Source organism: Rana temporaria, chromosome 12, assembly GCF_905171775.1.
Source record: "Rana temporaria chromosome 12, aRanTem1.1, whole genome shotgun sequence".
Taxonomy (NCBI): domain Eukaryota; kingdom Metazoa; phylum Chordata; class Amphibia; order Anura; family Ranidae; genus Rana; species Rana temporaria.
In genome coordinates this window covers 128682407-128701749 of record NC_053500.1, presented here as the reverse complement: position 1 = coordinate 128701749, position 19343 = coordinate 128682407, and the positions used below count along the sequence as shown (strand labels likewise).

Genomic DNA, 19343 nt, shown 5'->3' with positions numbered 1-19343 from the left:
ACGACCCATTTGGTTTAACCCCTTAATGCTGGCTCTGTAGCTGAAAGATGGCTACTGCACAGGCTTAATTTCCCCGGGAGGACGTCCTCCCGTGATCCTCCCTGGTGACAGATCAGGGTAAATGGCCAATCACAGCAGCCCTTTAACACATGATCAGCTGTGTTCAATGACAGCTGATCATGGAAGTAAACACAAGCCGGCTATTACGCCGGTGACTTGTCGAGATGGTTCCTCTATCGAGATGGTTCCTGTAAGGACTGCGCAGGTGCAATCCTTGCCGACGTAAATCTCAGAACCTCGGCCGGCATCCAAGCTCATTCCTTAAAGCGGGAGTTCACCCGAAAAAAAATGTTTAACACTAGATTGATGCTGATTTTGTCTAGGGGAATCGGGTAGTTTTTTTTAAATCTAAGCAGTACTTACCGTTTTAGAGAGCGATCTTCTCCGCCGCTTCCGGGTATGGTCTTCGGGACTGGGCATTCCTATTTGATTGACAGGCTTCTGACAGTCGCATACATCGCGTCACGAGTAGCTGAAAGAAGCAGAACGTCGGTGCGGCTCTATACGGCGCCTGCGCACCGACGTTCGGCTACTTTCGGAAAATCGTGACGCGATGTATGCGACTTTTGAAAGCCTGTCAATCAAATAGGAACGCCCAGTCCCACAGCCCATACCCGGAAGTGGCGGAGAAGATCTATCTCTAAAACGGTAAGTACTGCTTCGATTTTAAAAAAACAACCCGCTTCCCCTTCACAAAATAAGCATCAATCTAAGGTTACAAATTTTTGGGTGAACCTCCACTTCAACATCCCCGTGGATTGGAGGATGTTAAAAAAAGAGCCAAGAGGCCAAGCGAAGCGAGGACGTGAGGCCGTCTGGCCACTAACCTCAAATTCCCCGTCGCCCTGGAGGTTCAGTGATTTCCGTCGGCAAGGATTGCGCCTGCGCAGTCCTTACAGGAACCATCTCGATAGCCGGAACCATATCGTCAGATCACCGGCTATCACGCTGACAGCATGAGGAGAGAATGAGAGAGCAGATAGCCTGCTGATTATCAGTGCAGTCCCATTGGCTGACATCAGTGAAGGAGAAACATTAACTGTTTGCAAATTTTTATAACAAACTATAAAAAAAAAAAGTTTTACATTTTTTCGGTCTTTTTTTTGTTTACCAAAAAATAAAAAAAAACAGTGGTGATTAAATACCACCAAAAGAAAGCTTTATTTGTGTGGGGGGAAAATATATATATATATATATACTAATTTTATTTGGGTACAGTGTTGCATGACTGTGCAATTGTCATTCAAGGTGTGAGAGACCTGAAATCTGATAATTGGTCTGGGCAGGAAGGGGGTAAAAAACGGCCAGTAGGCAAGTGGTTAAAATAGAAATAAAAGGCAAAAAAATTGTATATACATGGGGGGGAAAAAAGGTGTATATGTTTTATCTTTTTAGAAGTGATCACATTCTCTGTCAGCTGAATAAGAGCTGGGGGGGGGGGGGGGGGTGTGTAGAGAAACGGCTGTACACTGATCTTCCCAGTGAATGGCTCTGCAGGAAGTGTTTGTCAAGAAAAGTCTGATTATTGGAGGAGAGCTGGCTGAGTTCAACTAGAGAACTGACTACAGTGTGCTCTCCTGCTTAGTGTGGTCAGTTTTTAATTAGAAAGGAGAGGGACTGGCAGGAGCACCAGTTATTTCACACACAGGAAGCAATACACAGGAGACTTTTTCATACAGGTACAGCAGGCACATATCAAGAATACCCAAACCTAACTGTGTTTTATTCTGAACATAAAAGTAAGAACGTAAGAGGTCAGCAGGTACATTTGATCATTAACCAGCGTGACTTGTGTGTGGCTTTTAGCCAAACTAACACAGAGGTCAGTTCTCCTCTACGGTCTCCATGGAAGATCACGTTGATACAGCACAGACTACGCTAAAATATCTCATCTAAAATAAAAAATAAAAGGGTTTTAACATAAGTTTCCAAAGGATAAGCTGTTCTTGTTACTCCCAGTTGTAACCAGTCTTAACCACTTAAGCCCCGGATCATTATGCAGGTAAAGGACCCTGCCCCTTTTTGCGATTCCGCACTGCGTCGCTTTAACTGACAATTGCGCGGTCGTGCGACGTGGCTCCCAAACAAAATTGGCGTCCTTTTTTCCCACAAATAGAGCTTTCTTTTGGTGGTATTTGATCACCTCTGCGGTTTTTATTTTTTGGGCTCTAAACAAAAATAGAGCGACAATTTTGAAAAAAAAAATGAATATTTTTTACTTTTTTGCTAAAATAAAATCCCCCAAAAATATACCGTATTTATCGCGGTATAGCACACTCCCGCGTATACCGCGCACCCCTAAAGTTGCCCCGAATCCTGTGGAAAAAAGTTTTTTTTGTACTTACAGTTTTGGTGTCTTGCACGGCGGCCTCGTCGGGTCCGGCGTCCGTCTACGGCTTCGGGTGTCCTCTTCGTCGGGTCCGGCGTCCTTCTGCGGCTTCGGGTGTCCTCTTCGTCGGGTCCGGCGTCCTTCTGCGGCTTCGGGTGTCCTCTTCGTCGGGTCCGGCGTCCTTCTGCGACTTCGGGTGTCCTCTTCGTCGGGTCCGGCGTCCGTCTGCGGTGTCCTCCCCGCTCGTTTCCCGCGCCGAGTTTGAATACTGTGCCGACATATACAGAGGGCAGTACACTCGTGTATTGTCGGCAATGCTCGGCAACTCTCGCGCTGACATCCTGTACGTCCAGGACGTGAGCGCGGAAGGAGCCGAGACTGCCCGACTATACCCGAGTGTACTGCGCTCGGTATATGTCGGCGCCATATTCAAACTCGACGCGGGCTCTTAAACGCGACGTACAGGTATGTGCCTGTGCCATTCTGCCAATGTATATCGGCTTTAGGCGGTCCTTAAGTGGTTAAAGGACACAGTAAGTTCACCTTGGGTAACTTATTACATAGCGGAGAGATGTCTACTTAGGATCCCCCCTGGTCCATTCAATGGTTCTTTTTTTCTACGTTGTGTAGAGAGAATAATGCAAACCATAGTGGCAGGTCAGCGAGGAATTCTTTTCACAAGGCCACGTTTCTCATCATCGGCTTCATTGGCAGTGGTGGAAAGTGAGCTGGATTTGCCGCACCAAATCGCATGAGATCGGCTCTGCTCAGAGCAGCCAATTGTAGCGGGTTTCCAATGTAAAAACAAAAAATCGGTTGCCGTGGGCAGAGAGAGCGGCTGCCAATTCTGACATGAGTCCCCATGGTTGGAAAAACGATTTAAATGATGTATCCAATTCTCAATTGCTTTCCAGTATGTCTTACTTCCCTCTGCTCTGTGTTCTGCTTCCAGAGTACAAGAAGGCCCGGGCCGAGATTAAGAAGAAATCTTCCGACACAATAAAGTTACAGAAGAAAGTAAAGAAAGGTAATAGTCTATTTCTGTTGGATAATGATACTAGCTGTTCCGTGTTCTGCTTCCTTCCACGTGTCGTGTTCTCTGTGTTGGCAGTTTTGTGGTCCAATAGAACTTAAAGTGATATTAAAGCCTTGTTTTGTGTGTTTAAAAAATAACAAATATGTTCCAATTACCTGCTCTGTGCGGTGGTTTTGCACAGAGCAGCCTGGATTCTCCTCTTCTCGTGTCCTACGTTGGCGCTCCTGGCTCCTCCCTCCTGCCAGGTGCCCCCACAGCAAGCAGCTTGCTGTGGGGGCACCCAAGCAGGCATTTTTCTGAGTGACCCCTTCGACTGACAGTGCACAAAGCAAGGTCCATAAAGACATGGATAAGCGAGTTTGGGGTGAAGGAACTTGACTGGCCTGTACAAAGTCCTGACCTCAACCCGATAAAACACCTTTGGAATGAATTGGAACAGAGACTTTGAGCCAGGCCTTCTCGTCCACATCAGTGCCTGAACTAACAACTGCGCTTCTGGAAGAATGGTCAAACATTCGCATAGACTCATTCCTAAACCTTGTGGACAGCCTTCCCAGAAGAGTTGAATGCGTTATAGAAGATATATATATATGGGTAGATTCACGTAGATCGGCGTATCTTTGCGGCGGCGTAACGTATCCGATTTACGTTACGCCTCCGCAACTTAGACGGGCAAGTGCTGTATTCTCAAAGCACTTGCTCCGTAAGTTGCGGCGGCGTATCGTAAATCGGCCGGCGTAAGCCCGCCTAATTCAAATGTGGGACAGGGGGGCGTGTTTTATGTTAATGTTCTGTGACCCGACGTGATTGACGTTTTTTCCCCGAACGGCGCATGCGCCGTCCGTGGAATTCTCCCAGTGTGCATTGCTCCTAATACGCCGCAAGGACGTCATTGGTTTCGACGTGAATGTAAATGACGTCCAGCCCCATTCACAGATGACTTACGCAAACAACGTAACTTTTTCAAATTTCAACGCGGGAACGACGGCCATACTTAACATTGGTGCGCCGCACTTACGCCACCATATAGCAGGGGTTACTATACGCCGGAAAAAGCCTAACGTAAACGCCGTAACTGTACTGCGTCGGCCGGGCGGATGTTCGTGAATTCACGTTTCTAGCTGATTTACATATTTTGACACGTAAATCAGCGTACACGCCCCTAGCGGCCAGCGTATATATGCAGTTACGATCCGACGGCGTAAGAGACTGGCCTGTACAAAGGAGGTACGCCGTCGTATCTCCACTGAGAATCTGGCCCATAGTGCGTATGTGTGTGTGTATATCTCTTACATAGCAGGCATATAATTGAGTTGGTTCATGTGTGGCATTTGAAGGCAGTGCCCACACAAATTTATTGGCATAATTGCCATTTTCTTTAGTGTCTATGTATAGTGTTAGGTTAGAGTTCCGGTTTTCTCCAACACATGGCAATCGCATTCGGTACATAGAAGAAGACCAAGCATAACCCTTTCAGCAGTAGTAGTAGTAGTAGATTTTCTAGGCCTGGGATGCCCATTTTTGGGGAAGGGACCAAGGTGGACAACTTTAATATATTTGACCATGTGATTAACAAACACAATTTTTACATGAGCCCCAGGAGGGACTTTTTTTAGTGGCGTTGTAGCAGTTGATTATTTTTGCAGCCGTTGTGCCCATGGCTGTATATTTTCTCTGCACTATTCCTTGTCGCATGTCGTTGTAATGAAGTGCGTTGTGATTGTCCATCATTTCTTCGATGTGTTGGAAGAGTTTGGGATTCCATCCGATGACGGCCGTTCCTCAAGTTGTAGTGCAGAATGAACCCTTCCTGCGTTTAGTATACACACAGATTGATGGACTTGTTTTGTAGGGAAGGAAGTCTGACAGAGGAAATAGGAAAGGCAGGAAACGGTGGTGGGCCGACTCTCCTTGTGATGAAGAGAAGCAAATTTCCAGTGATCCTTCGTACAATCGCCTGCTCCTACTTTGCAGTGCTAGTGTCAGACGTGGTCTTCTAAAGGTGGTCACTGCACTGCGGTTGTAAACCTCAGATATGAAATATGAACTAGGGTTGTCCCGATACCACTTTTTTAGGACCGAGTACAAGTACCGATACTTTTTTTCAAGTAGTCGCCGATACCGAATACCGATACTTTTTTTAAATGTGTCCCCAAATGCAGCCATGTCCCCCCCATATGCAGCCATGTCCCCCCCATATGCAGCCATGTCCCTCTAGCCATGTCCCCCACATATGCAGCCATGTCCCTCTAGCCATGTCCCTCACATATGCAGCCATGTCCCTCTAGCCATGTCCCTCACATATGCAGCCATGTCCCTCTAGCCATGTCCCTCACATATGCAGCCATGTCCCTCTAGCCATGTCCCTCACATATGCAGCCATGTCCCTCTAGCCATGTCCCTCACATATGCAGCAATGTCCCTCTAGCCATGTCCCTCGATGCGGCGGCGCGATGCGGCGGCAGCGACGGGGGGGGAAAGGGGGGGGGGAAGTATTCTATTTAGGTATCGGGGGTATTTGCGCGAGTACGAGTACTCCCGCAAATACTCGGTATCGGTCCCGATACCGATACTGGTATCGGTATCTGGACAACCCTAATATGAACAAAGCATATCCTTCTATAGCGTGTACTTGTCTCGTTTAAGGAGGAGCTCCAGGCTCCTTAAAGTGGAGTTCCACCCAAAAAATAATAAAAAATGTAACCACTTCCATACCAGGCACTTACGCACCTTCCCGCCCAAGCCAATTTTCAGCTTTCAGCACTGTCGCACTTTGAATGGCAATTGCGCGGTCATGCTACACTGTACCCAAACAAAATTGGCGTCCTTTTTTCCCCACAGATAGAGCTTTCTTTTGGTGGTATTTGTTCACCTCCGCGATTTTTTTTTTTTTGCGCAACTAAAAAAAAGACTGACAATTTTGAGAAAAATTACATTTTTATTTTTTTCTGTTAATGTTTTTGTAAATAAGTAAGTTTTCTCTTTCAATTACGGGCACTGATATGGCGGCACTGATGGACATCGATGAGGCGGCACTGATGGACATCGATGAGGCGGCACTGATGGGCACTCATGGGTGGCACTGATGGGCACTCATGGGTGGCACTGATGGGCACTCATGGGTGGCACTGATGGGCACTCATGGGCGGCACTGATGGGCACTCATGGGCGGCACTGATGGGCACTCATTGGCACTTATGGGTGGCACAGATGGGCACTGATGGGCACTGGGCGTGGGGTGGCACTGATGGGCACTGGGCATGGATGGGCACTGTGGGGTGGCACTGATGGGCACTGGGCATGGATGGGCACTGTGGGGTGGCACTGATGGGCACTGGGCATGGATGGGCACTGTGGGGTGGCACTGATGGGCACTGGGCATGGATGGGCACTGTGGGATGTGGGATGGCACTGTGGGGCGGCACTGATGGACACTGTGGGGCGGCACTGATGGACACTGTGGGGCGGCACTGATGGACACTGTGGGGCGGCACTGATGGACACTGTGGGGCGGCACTGATGCACACTGTGGGGCGGCACTGATGCACACTGTGGGGCGGCACTGATGCACACTGTGGGGCGGCACTGATGCACACTGTGGGGCGGCACTGATGCACACTGTGGGGCGGCACTGATGCACACTGTGGGGCGGCACTGATGCACACTGTGGGGCGGCACTGATGCACACTGTGGGGCGGCACTGATGCACACTGTGGGGCGGCACTGATGCACACTGTGGGGCGGCACTGATGCACACTGTGGGGCGGCACTGATGCACACTGTGGGGCGGCACTGATGCACACTGTGGGGCGGCACTGATGCACACTGTGGGGCGGCACTGATGCACACTGTGGGGCGGCACTGATGCACACTGTGGGGCGGCACTGATGCACACTGTGGGGCGGCACTGATGCACACTGTGGGGCGGCACTGATGCACACTGTGGGGCGGCACTGATGCACACTGTGGGGCGGCACTGATGCACACTGTGGGGCGGCACTGATGCACACTGTGGGGCGGCACTGATGCACACTGTGGGGCGGCACTGATGGATCCATGTTGCCAGTCAGTGCCCATTTGTGGGCACTGATTGGCATTTTTTTACCACACCCTTTTTTTTTTTTTTGCTTTTCCATGGTGGTCCAGTGTGGGGACAGGTGTTCTGGTGACAACCAGGAATTCCCTGACTTCCTGTTTTGAATATGGGATGGGAAGTGAAGGGAAATTCCCCCCACAACAAAAACATGACCGCTGTTATAAGGAAAATGGAAAGAAAAGTTTTGCCTTTTTAGTTTAGATTCTCAAAGGACTTACGACGGCGTATCGCCACGTACGCCGTCGTATCTATGCGCCTGATTCTTAGAATCAGTTGCGCATAAATTTGGCTTAGATACGAGCGGCGTAAGTCTCTTACGCCGTCGTACCTTAGTTGCATATTTACGCTGGCCGCTAGGTGGCGCTTCCGTAGATTTCCGCGTTGAATATGCAAATTAGCTAGATACGCCGATTCACGAACGTACGTGCGCCCGGCGTATCAAGATACGTCGTTTACGTAAGACATACGCCGGCGTAAAGTTACACCTCATAAAGCAGGGGTAAGTCATGTTAGGTATGGAGGTCGGAAACGTACGAACAGCGTCGTATTTTACGTCGTTTGCGTAAGTCGTCCGTGAATGGGGCTGGACGTAAGTTACGTTCACGTTGAAAGCAATGACTATTTGCGGCGTAATTTTGAGCATGCGCACTGGAATACGTTCACGGACAGCGCATGCGCCGTTCGTTAAAAGCGTCAATCACGTCGGGTCACTATTCATTACCATAAAACACGCCCACACCAGCCTACTTTGAATTACGCGGGCTTACGCCGGTACAGTTACACTATGTCAGTTCTTTGTGAATACGGGACCACTAAGTTACGGCGGCGTAGTGTATCTGAGATACGCTACGCCCGCCTATAGATAGGCGCGTCTACGAGAATCTGGGCCATAGAGTACAATGGCTCACATCACACTGCAGTGACCTCATCCAACATGGCCGCCGCTCCTTCACTTTATAGATCTCCCACAGACCTGGGCCTTGAGTCTTTACGCAGGGCAGAGTAAAGCAACAGGCAGAGCATTGAGGGAAATGGAAACGTTCTGAGCGCGCTCAGAAACGCTAACAATGTGGTTTTTAGAGATGTGTTCTCCGACTCCGGCTGGCTGGTGGTTTAAGCGTTTCTTTTTCCAGGAAGAAACACATTCATCCCTATGTATGTGCTAAAGAAGATCTTTGTGTTCAGAAATCGGCCAGGCCACCAATGCCAAGAAAAATCTGTGCCAGCGACAAAACCCCCTTTCAGGAAAGAAAACCCCATGAGGTAATTTCTTTACATGGCTCTGGAAACTCGCATCTGCTCGCCAAAGAGACAAACAAAACGAGGGCTGACCAGAGCCCAGGCCGAGGCACTGACGCAAACCGCTAAGGCGACTAAAATCCGGATCCCTGGTCCATCGCACCTCCACCAACGCGTTTGCTAAAAACTGCCAGTTCCGTTTTTTAAGTAGCTGTCGAAGGCGTTCTCTGTTACCATGACAACCTGGACAAACCGCAGACCGGCTCGCAAATCCTACCAAAACGCAACTAAATTTCAGCGGGATTATTCTTCCAGCTGGAAGATCGCTCCACATAATTCACAGTGGAAGGGAAGTTTATCATTTAAATATTTATCTGAACCATTTGGAGCTGTAGCTTTGCTGTCCTGCATGAGAAAATCGGTGGGTTTCCCTTGGGAATTTTGTCGGGAATCGTGTTAAAAATAACAGAATTTCCGGAAAATGTGATGACTTATCTGAAGGGTTAAAGCCGGAGCAATCCCTGCAGTTCACAGAGCACAGAATTCCCGTGCAGCTAATACAGCTGTTATCCCAGGACGTCTGGCAATGCCGATATGTCAGACCGCAAATAATCACTTCCCAATCTCCGTAAACTCTACAAGGAAGGGGGGATGATGGGCTCCCCCTCCACAGGCTATCCTACACATGGAGTCATCCTTGTCCACGCACAGCCAAGACACCGTATATTACAGACTGACTCATCACAGTGTAGGAAAATGAGTCCAAACAGAATAAAATGTCAAACTTTCTAATGTTATAGATCAGATGTAGGCATACTTTGGGGAATTCTCAAAGGCATTCTTCCTACTGATCCCCAATGTAAGGGATTCTTCCTATTGATCCCCAATGTAAGGGATTCTTCCTATTGATCCCCAATGTAAGGGATTCTTCCTATTGATCCCCAATGTAAGGGATTCTTCCTATTGATCCCCAATGTAAGGGATTCTTCCTATTGATCCCCAATGTAAGGGATTCTTCCTATTGATCCCCAATGTAAGGGATTCTTCCTATTGATCCCCAATGTAAGGGATTCTTCCTATTGATCCCCAATGTAAGGGATTCTTCCTATTGATCCCCAATGTAAGGGATTCTTCCTATTGATCCCCAATGTAAGGGATTCTTCCTATTGATCCCCAATGTAAGGGATTCTTCCTATTGATCCACAATGTAAGGGATTCTTCCTATTGATCCCCAATGTAAGGGATTCTTCCTATTGATCCCCAATGTAAGGGATTCTTCCTATTGATCCCCAATGTAAGGGATTCTTCCTATTGATCCCCAATGTAAGGGATTCTTCCTATTGACCCCCAATGTAAGGGATTCTTCCTATTGACCCCCAATGTAAGGGATTCTTCCTATTGATCCCCAATGTAAGAGATTCTTCCTATTGATCCCCAATGTAAGAGATTCTTCCTATTGATCCCCAATGTAAGGAATTATTCCTATTGATCCCCAATGTAAGGGATTTGTTCTACAGATCCCCAATGTAAGGGATTTGTTCTACAGATCCCCAATGTAAGGGATTCTTCCTATTGATCCCCAATGTAAGGGATTCTTCCTATTGATCCCCAATGTAAGGGATTTGTTCTACAGATCCCCAATGTAAGGGATTTGTTCTACAGATCCCCAATGTAAGGGATTCTTCCTATTGATCCCCAATGTAAGGGATTCTTCCTATTGATCCCCAATGTAAGGGATTCTTCCTATTGATCCCCAATGTAAGGGATTCTTCCTATTGACCCCCAATGTAAGGGATTCTTCCTATTGACCCCCAATGTAAGGGATTCTTCCTATTGATCCCCAATGTAAGAGATTCTTCCTATTGATCCCCAATGTAAGGAATTATTCCTATTGATCCCCAATGTAAGGGATTTGTTCTACAGATCCCCAATGTAAGGGATTTGTTCTACAGATCCCCAATGTAAGGGATTTGTTCTACAGATCCCCAATGTAAGGGATTTGTTCTACAGATCCCCAATGTAAGGGATTTGTTCTACAGATCCCCAATGTAAGGGATTTGTTCTACAGATCCCCAATGTAAGGGATTCTTCCTATTGATCCCCAATGTAAGGGATTCTTCCTATTGATCCCCAATGTAAGGGATTCTTCCTATTGATCCCCAATGTAAGGGATTCTTCCTATTGACCCCCAATGTAAGGGATTCTTCCTATTGACCCCCAATGTAAGGGATTCTTCCTATTGATCCCCAATGTAAGAGATTCTTCCTATTGATCCCCAATGTAAGGAATTATTCCTATTGATCCCCAATGTAAGGGATTTGTTCTACAGATCCCCAATGTAAGGGATTTGTTCTACAGATCCCCAATGTAAGGGATTTGTTCTACAGATCCCCAATGTAAGGGATTTGTTCTACAGATCCCCAATGTAAGGGATTTGTTCTACAGATCCCCAATGTAAGGGATTTGTTTTACAGATTCCCAATGTAAGGGATTTGTTCTATAGATCCCCAATGTAAGGGGGGCACTTTTCCTACTGATCACCAGTGTAAAGGGTAAGAATTCTTTCTACTTGCCACCAATGTAAGGGACACTTTTCCCACTGACCCCTCATGAAGAAAGTTTAGTGGTATATAATTTCTAAGGTTCCTCTGAGGTTCCCAAAGGCTGATATAGCTTTTATTTGCTTGGATTATTTTAAGCTGAATGCTTAATCCAAAACAAAGCTATCATTGGCTCTTTGCTTAGTTCTAGGATGACCCAGGGATGGAGATGACACATTCTTGAACCAAACACAGATTTAAAAAAAATCATACCATAATTTGTTTGTTTCAGCTTTTTTTTTCTGGTTTGTAAGACGTACTGTGAATATATAGGTGAGCCTTCCCTAATGACTAAGCAGTTAATAGGCATAAAGATCTGTGGGCATGGCTTTCTCAATTTTCAGGATGGTTCTGTAAATGACGTTCAGGTTTGCATAAACAAATTAGCATTTTCTATTTACAGCAGTCTATGCGGAATAATCTTCTGCCAGCCCATAACAGAATGGTCGTTACGATTTATACTGTATACACACACACACACACTTTCATTCAGTTGCTCATTCCACCATATGCTCTTAAAGTGTACGTTCACCTTTTCACCTTACAGCCCTACCATTGTGATTGGCTGGGACAATATAACTGCCCAGCTTTGCCTGGGTTCAGGATCTTCAGCCGTCTTGATTGGCTGGGATGACATAATTTCCTGGCTTATTCCACATTTGGGGTCCTTGGCCATCTTGATTGGCTGGAATGATAAAATTCCCAGGCGGCTTCTGGTTTTAGGGTCTTCAGACATCCTAAATGACTGGAATGACAAAACTCCTTGGCTTTTTCCATGTTTGGGGTCCTCGGCCATCTTGATTGGCTGGAATGATATAACTCCAAGCTTCTCCCGAGTTCAGGGTCTTTGGAGATCCTGTTTGGCTGGGATGACATAACTCCCTGGCTGCTTCCACATTTAGGGTCCTTTTCCATCTTGATTGATTGGGATAACATAACTCCCCAGGCTTCTTCCAAGTTTGGGGTCCTCAGGCCATCTTGACTGGCTGGAATGACATAACTCCCTGGCTGCTTCCACATTTGGGGTCCTGTACCATCTTGATTGGTTGGGATAACATAACACCCAAGCTTCTTCCATGTTCAGGGTCTTCGCACATTCTAATTGGCTGGTATGGCATAACTCCCCAGGCTTCTTCCAAGTTTGGGGTCCTCAGGCCATCCTGACTGGCCGGAATGACATCACTCCCTGGCTGCTTCCACATTTGGGGTCCTTTGCCATTTTGATTGGTTGGGATAACATAACTCCCTAGCTTCTTCCAGGTTTGGGGTCCTCAGCCGTCTTGATTGGGTGGGATGATACAACTCCCCGGCTTCTTCCACATTTGGAGTCCTTGGCAATCTTAATTGGCCTGAACGATATAACTCCCAAGCTTCTTCCATGTTCAGGGTCTTTGGACATTCTAATTGGCTGGTATGGCATAACTCCCCAGGCTTCTTCCAAGTTTGGGGTCCCCAGACCATCTTGACTGTCTGGAATGACGTAGCTCCCCAGTTTTGTTTGGGGTCTTTAGAAATTGGTTGGGATGATACAATGCCAAGGTTTCTCCTGGGTTCCGAGTCTTCAGACATTGTGACTGTCCATGTTTGAGGCCCTCTCTCATCTTGACTGGCTGGAATGGCGTAACTGCTCGGCTTCTTTTGGGTTCGGGGTCCTCGGCCATTTTGATTGCCTGGGATGACGTAACTCAAGCACTACCCGCCCCAATGCATACTTCTGTAGCTCATGGTACATTCAAAAGCATCTTGCAAGGAGTAAGGCAAGTAGACTTTATTGCAGAAGAGTTGTAGTGTGCCTCTTCTGGAATAAAATCCTTGCTGCTCGCAAGTTTTTTAGATTCAGGTTTAAGTTCCACTTTAACTTGTTCCTAAATCTTCTAAGTAAAGATTCTCCTCTCAGGCAGGGATCGTCATTCCTGTCCTGCACGTGGGTGTATTTTAGCGTGTGTTCCCTTTTTAAGCGTTTAATTAACTTTCTCCAAATCTCAACAACTCCAGACAAGCCTGTCGCATCAGAATTTCCAGCGGTTGCTAATGGCCAAAGGCTGTGTAATAGAAAAACATTGCAAGTTTTCATTTTGTGACAAATATTTATGCTGGCTGGCTGGGGAGAGACGACTTTTATAGACTTTCCAAATCCTGACATTACAAAATGAAGATACTCGATGTCTGTTCCTATTCTTAGTTTCTTCCTCTCAGTTGTTTGGTAAGTCATTTGCGGATCTAGGATTCTCTGCAATAAATGTATTTAATTTTGGTAAATAGTAGAGCACAGCACAATCCGGTGTGAAAAAAAATGCGTTGTGCTAAGAATTGACAACTTTTATACAGTTACTGAAAAAAATCATAAAAACCAGTATAAAAAAAAGCACTGAAATTTCTCTGTCCATTGAGGAACACTGCTTAATAAAAAAAGTAGGATTGTACTGCCATCTGCAGGAGACATTTTCGCCTACATTTCTCCTGTAGGTGGCAGAATAACCCCTCGTTGCCTAATACTATCCAGCTGTGTCCCTCAGTGGACTCGCAGATTTTATGGTGAGTACAAAAATCTTATCTTCTCATTTATCCATTGAGGGACACAAATGAACAGTATTGAGCAGTGTAGGGTTATAAAGCTGCCTACAGGAGAACTGGTCTCCTGTAGGTGGTAGCATAACCCTATGTTGCTTAGTATAGCTAAAGGCAAACATTTTTAAAGTGTAACTAAATGAAAAACTTTATTTTTTACAGCTTTGGATAGTGGTGAGATTGGAACACCTGTCAGGTTTTTATTGCCATCTCTGCCCCCGTTAGGGAGATGCACCCTCTCTATTTGTCCTGTTTACGATCATCATTAAAAAAGAAAAATCATCCAAAATGTTGGATTGTCCCTGGAAAAGTAATAGAGGGGAAATCTTCCAATGGGGGCACTAGTTCTGGGGGCCCAAAGGTATTCCATTAATTTGTAGGGATTTCCTCTCACTTCCTATTTTGGCTATGGGTCAGGAAGTGAAGGGAAATCTTTCCGATGGGACACAGATGGCAAAAATAAAACTGGCGGTGGTTATAATCCTCCCTTACTTTATCCAAAATGAGGGGGGGGGGAAGTTTTGCCTTTTCTACTTTCATTTGGAACAGTGGAGAGGGATAGAATATCCGTGAGGCTTTTATTGCTGTCTGTGAACCCATTAGGGAGATTCACCCTCTCTGTCCGGGTGAAATTCCCAAGTTTTGGGTTGTCCTAAGAACAGTAATAGAGGGGCATCATCCAATGGGGACACTAATTCTGGTGACAACCAGGGATTTCCTGTCTTGGGTATGGGACACAGATGGAAAAAAACGACAATGACAGCATTTTTACCCTCCCCTAATCTATCTAAATTGGGGGGGGGGTTGCATTTTTAGTTCGACTATATTATTAAGCTGTGGCCCCCCCCAATGGTCACCAACAGAAGGATTTTACTGTGAGTCCACCAGGTTTGATCAAGGCATGTTTGATTCCATCTCCTTGCAGTTGAAAAAAAACACTAATTGCCTCGTTCAATCGCTCCGCGATTTGATCTCTTCATTATCGAAATACACAGCCAGTATAAAAATTTCCCATGAAATTACTAAAAAAGCCTACCCAGGTGTGTTAAGCAGTTTGACGTGTCCTACAAAAAAACTCAACGGTGTACCATTTCCAAAGTTGATTTTTTCCAGCACCCCTGGGATGCCACCCCCAGGAGCTCCTTGTGCTTCGTGACCCCTGGCCAAAAAAAATGCGGCCCCATTCCTACCAGAAAGGCATTAGAACTTAAAGCGGAAGTAGACCCATCCATAAAACGGTTTAATTTCCGGCCAGAATCAACCCAGGAGGAAAAGGATCCATCCCACTGTTCCTACCTTATTACATCAGGAAATACTAAACGGCGCCCCCAGCTGGGAAGGGGAACCAGCTTTCTTCCTTTTAAATGCTGATAAGAACATATACTACACTTGGACCTAGCCAAAAGGCTAATGTCTTGTGTACACGTGCAGGATTTCCGACAGGAAATCCCGATGGGAAAGCCGAGAACCTGCTTGGTTCAGTCTTTCCCCCTACACATGGCTGTTTTTTCCAACAGGAAAACTACAATGGTGCTTTGGCCGGGAATCCCGGTCGTGTGTATGCTCCATCGCAGTTTTTTCTATAGGAAAACTGCCAAAAACCTCCAGGGGCAAAAGTCTGCCGGATTTCCCGGCGGGGAAAAAAAGAGAACTGGTTCCCGGCCAAAAGCTCTCTTCACAATTTTCCCGTCTGGAAAACTGAACGGGTGTACGAGGCTTTAAAAGTATTTAGTGAGAGATGTAGAACTGCATTTTCCTTTTTAGGGCCGGTGACTTGTCCTTAATGTTCCCCTAACGGGGAAGTTCCTGCAATGACTGCGCAGGCGCAAACTTGCAGACGGAAATCTCCGAACCTCGCCCGGCATCCAGGCTCATACTTTAACATCCACGTGGATTGGAGGATGTTAAAAAATGAGCCAGGAGGCCGAGCGAGCCGTCCGAGCGAAGTGAGGCCGACTGGCCACTTACCTCGAAATCCACGTCGCCCTGGATGCCGGCCGAGGTTCGGAGATTTCCGTCAGCAAGTTTGCGCCTGCGCAGTCCTTGAAGGAACTTTCCCGTTGGCCGGAACCATCTCAGCACATCAGATTGCGCCTGCGCTGGAACTTCCACGATAGCTGGAACCAGCTCGGCAGATCACCGGTTCACACTGGGAACTACACAGGAATGCGCCGTGCGTTTTTGTGTGCGATTCACGTGTTGTGTGCGTTATGAGCCTATTCATTTTGAATGGGCTAAATCGCACTGTACCACAGCAAAAGTTACTGCATTTGCTACATCAAAAAATGCACTGCAGCCAGATGGCATGTGTTTGGGGTGTTTATTAACATTGACGCCTCTGCAGATCGCTAATTGCAATGCGTTTTGAAAGTAGTGTGGGAAACGCACACAGAACGCGGGTTGCCCCCACTGCATTCTGATGTGATCAGGGCCTTGTAGTAATCCAAATATCTTTGATTGGTAAATGTTTTTCCTTTGGCTGGCTCAGGCTGCCCGGCCTTTTGTTTGGTAATGATTGCTGAAGCACCTGACAGAACAACAACTGCTGCGTATCCGCTGTGTCAGGGCTATGCCGCGGTTTGTCATTCCAGCCATTTGTTCCTTTCGGATTCTTTAGCTGCCACAAGTGACTTTTCCAGAATAATTCCTGGGATTTATGAGGGCACGAGGGGAAGCAGCAACCACTCAGGATGCAGCAACCAGAATAAAGAAAGCTGGATTCTGATTGGTTGCTGGAACATCACAGGCATCCACACTGGTAGAGTATATCTAAACCCTGAAACAAACATGTATTGTATATAAGTCTTTTTAGTTGTGTTGCCTGCTTTCATTTTTTTTTTGTTTACCCGTTAATCCTGCAAATAACACACTTCCTGTCCCTGGATGACGACATTCACCCTCCACGCTACTGTATGTCTGGATCTATGGGGGGAGGAGTCATGGTTGGCCATCACATGACTTCCTCTTTTCTATTATATAGTCAGTGGTGGTCAACTGGAAAAATGTAGAGGACCTGACACTTTCAAAGGTCCACACAATAACAGCGCATTTTCCCACCTCAATGCCCAAAGATTTCAGCCCTGCTGCATTTTTTGGCAGAGTATTGCAAATAGACACTGAAGAAGTTGGAATACAACACCCCCTGCAGTGGTGGCAGTAATAATCACCTTCAGGAATGGTGGCAGTGCCAGTAATAATAACCCCCAGTGGTGGTGGCAGTAATAATTACCTTCAGGAATGGTGGCAGTGCCAGTAATAATAACCCCCAGCGGTGGTGGTGATGGCAGTAATAACCTCCAGCAATGGTGGCAGTGTCAGTAATAAAACCTCCAGCGGTGGTGGCAGTAATAATAACCCCCAGCCAAGGTGGTGGCAGTAATAATAACCCCCAGCCAAGGTGGTGGCAGTAATAATAACCCCCAGCCAAGGTGGTGGCAGTAATAATAACCCCCAGCCAAGGTGGTGGCAGTAATAATAACCCCCAGCCAAGGTGGTGGCAGTAATAATAACCCCCAGCCAAGGTGGTGGCAGTAATAATAACCCCCAGCCAAGGTGGTGGCAGTAATAATAACCCCCAGCCAAGGTGGTGGCAGTAATAATAACCCCCAGCCAAGGTGGTGGCAGTAATAACCCCCAGCAAAGGTGGTGGCAGTAATAATAACCCCCAGCAAAAGTGGTGGCAGTAATAATAACCTCCAGTGGTGGTGGTGGCAGTAATAATAACCTCCAGCGGTGGTGGTGGCAGTAATATTAACCCCTAGCAAAGGTGGTGGCAGTAATAACCCCCAGCAAAGGTGGCAGTAATAATAATCCCCAGCAAAGGTGGTGGCAGTAATAATAACCCCCAGCATATTGGAGGCAGCGGTGGTGGCAGTAATAATAACCTCCAGCGGTGGTGGCAGTAATAATAACCTCCAGCGGTGGTGGTGGCAGTAATATTAACCCCTAGCAAAGGTGGTGGCAGTAATATTAACCCCTAGCAAAGGTGGTGGCAGTAATAATAACCCCCAGCAAAGGTGGCAGTAATAATAACCCCCAGCAAAGGTGGTGGCAGTAATAATAACCCCCAGCATATTGGAGGCAGCGGTGGTGGCAGTAATAATAACCTCCAGCGGTGGTGGCAGTAATAATAACCTCCAGCGGTGGTGGCAGTAATAATAACCCCCAGCGGTGGTGGCAGTAATAACCTCCAGCAATAGTGTCGGTAATAATAACCCCCAGCAAAGGTGGTGACAATAATAATATTTCCCAGCAATGATGGTGGCAGTAATAATAACCCCCAGCAAAGGTGGTGGCAGTAATAATAACCCCAAGCAAAAGTGGTGGCAGTAATAATAACCCCCAGCAAAGGTGGTGGCAGTAATAACCTCCAGCAATGGTGGCAGTAATAATAACCCCCAGCATATTGGAGGCAGTGTTGGTAATAACCTCCAGCGGTGGTGGCAGTAATAATAACCTCCAGCGGTGGTGGCAGTAATAATAACCTCCAGCGGTGGTGGCAGTAATAATAACCCCCAGCAGTGGTGGCAGTAATAACCTCCAGCAATAGTGTCGGTAATAATAACCCCCAGCTTTGGAGGTGGTGGCAGTGATAATAACCCCCAGCTTTGGAGGTGGTGTCAGTGATGACCCCCAGCGGTGGTGGCAGTGATAATAACCCCCAGCGGAGGTGGCAGTAATAATAACCCCCAGCGGAGGTGGCAGTAATAACAACCTCCAGCAATGGTGGCAATGATAATTGCCCCCAGCATTGGAGTCGGTGGCAGTAATAATAATTCCCAGCATTGGAGCCAGTGTCCGTAATAATAACCCCCAGCAGTGGTGGCAATAATGATTACCCCCAGCATTGGAGTCAGTTACAGTAGTAATTACCCCCAGCACTGGTGTAGTACTATTTACATTAACACATTGGTGGTCAGTGGTAATGAAAGTTAACCCGCCCCCATCCCTCACATGCATTGGTGGTCAGTGACAGTTAAATTTAACCCAACCAACTCTGCTTTATTGGTGGTCATGTGCCACTTTCTCGCCCTCTCTAGAACAGGACTTATACACAGTAGAGTCTATTTTTCAGTGCTGGAACACAGAGCGTTCCATCATTGCAATATGACTGGTCCTATAGCCTGTGGGCCGTGTGTTGGGTACCAGGGACTTGGGGGATCAGGGAGATTAGTAGTTTGCAGAATGAAGAGAACATTGGTTTTCTTTTCAGTTCAGCTCCCTAAAAGTACAGGGACATTGCATTTCCGGTATTTTTCTGTACTTGCTGAAAATGTTAACCTAAAGTAGAAAAGGAATGCAACCACCACATCTAAGGACTGGTATGACATTTTTCATTTTGGGAGGCACCATTGCTGCTCTTCCCTTCTCTGCAGCCTTGTGTATTATATGAGTGTCAGCGGTTGAATCTTCCTT

The 19343-nt window shown here is 46.8% G+C and overlaps 1 protein-coding gene across 2 annotated transcripts in view; it reads left to right on the top strand.

Annotated features, from left to right (window-relative positions):
• LOC120918834 (protein MTSS 2-like) overlaps positions 1–19343 on the top strand; it is a 172878-nt gene that overhangs the window by 116590 nt on the left and 36945 nt on the right. For both annotated transcript variants that reach the window (XM_040330670.1, XM_040330671.1), the window contains exon 6: positions 3342–3416. In XM_040330670.1, the coding sequence (XP_040186604.1) occupies positions 3342–3416 (75 nt within the window). The remainder of the gene's footprint in view (positions 1–3341; positions 3417–19343) is intronic.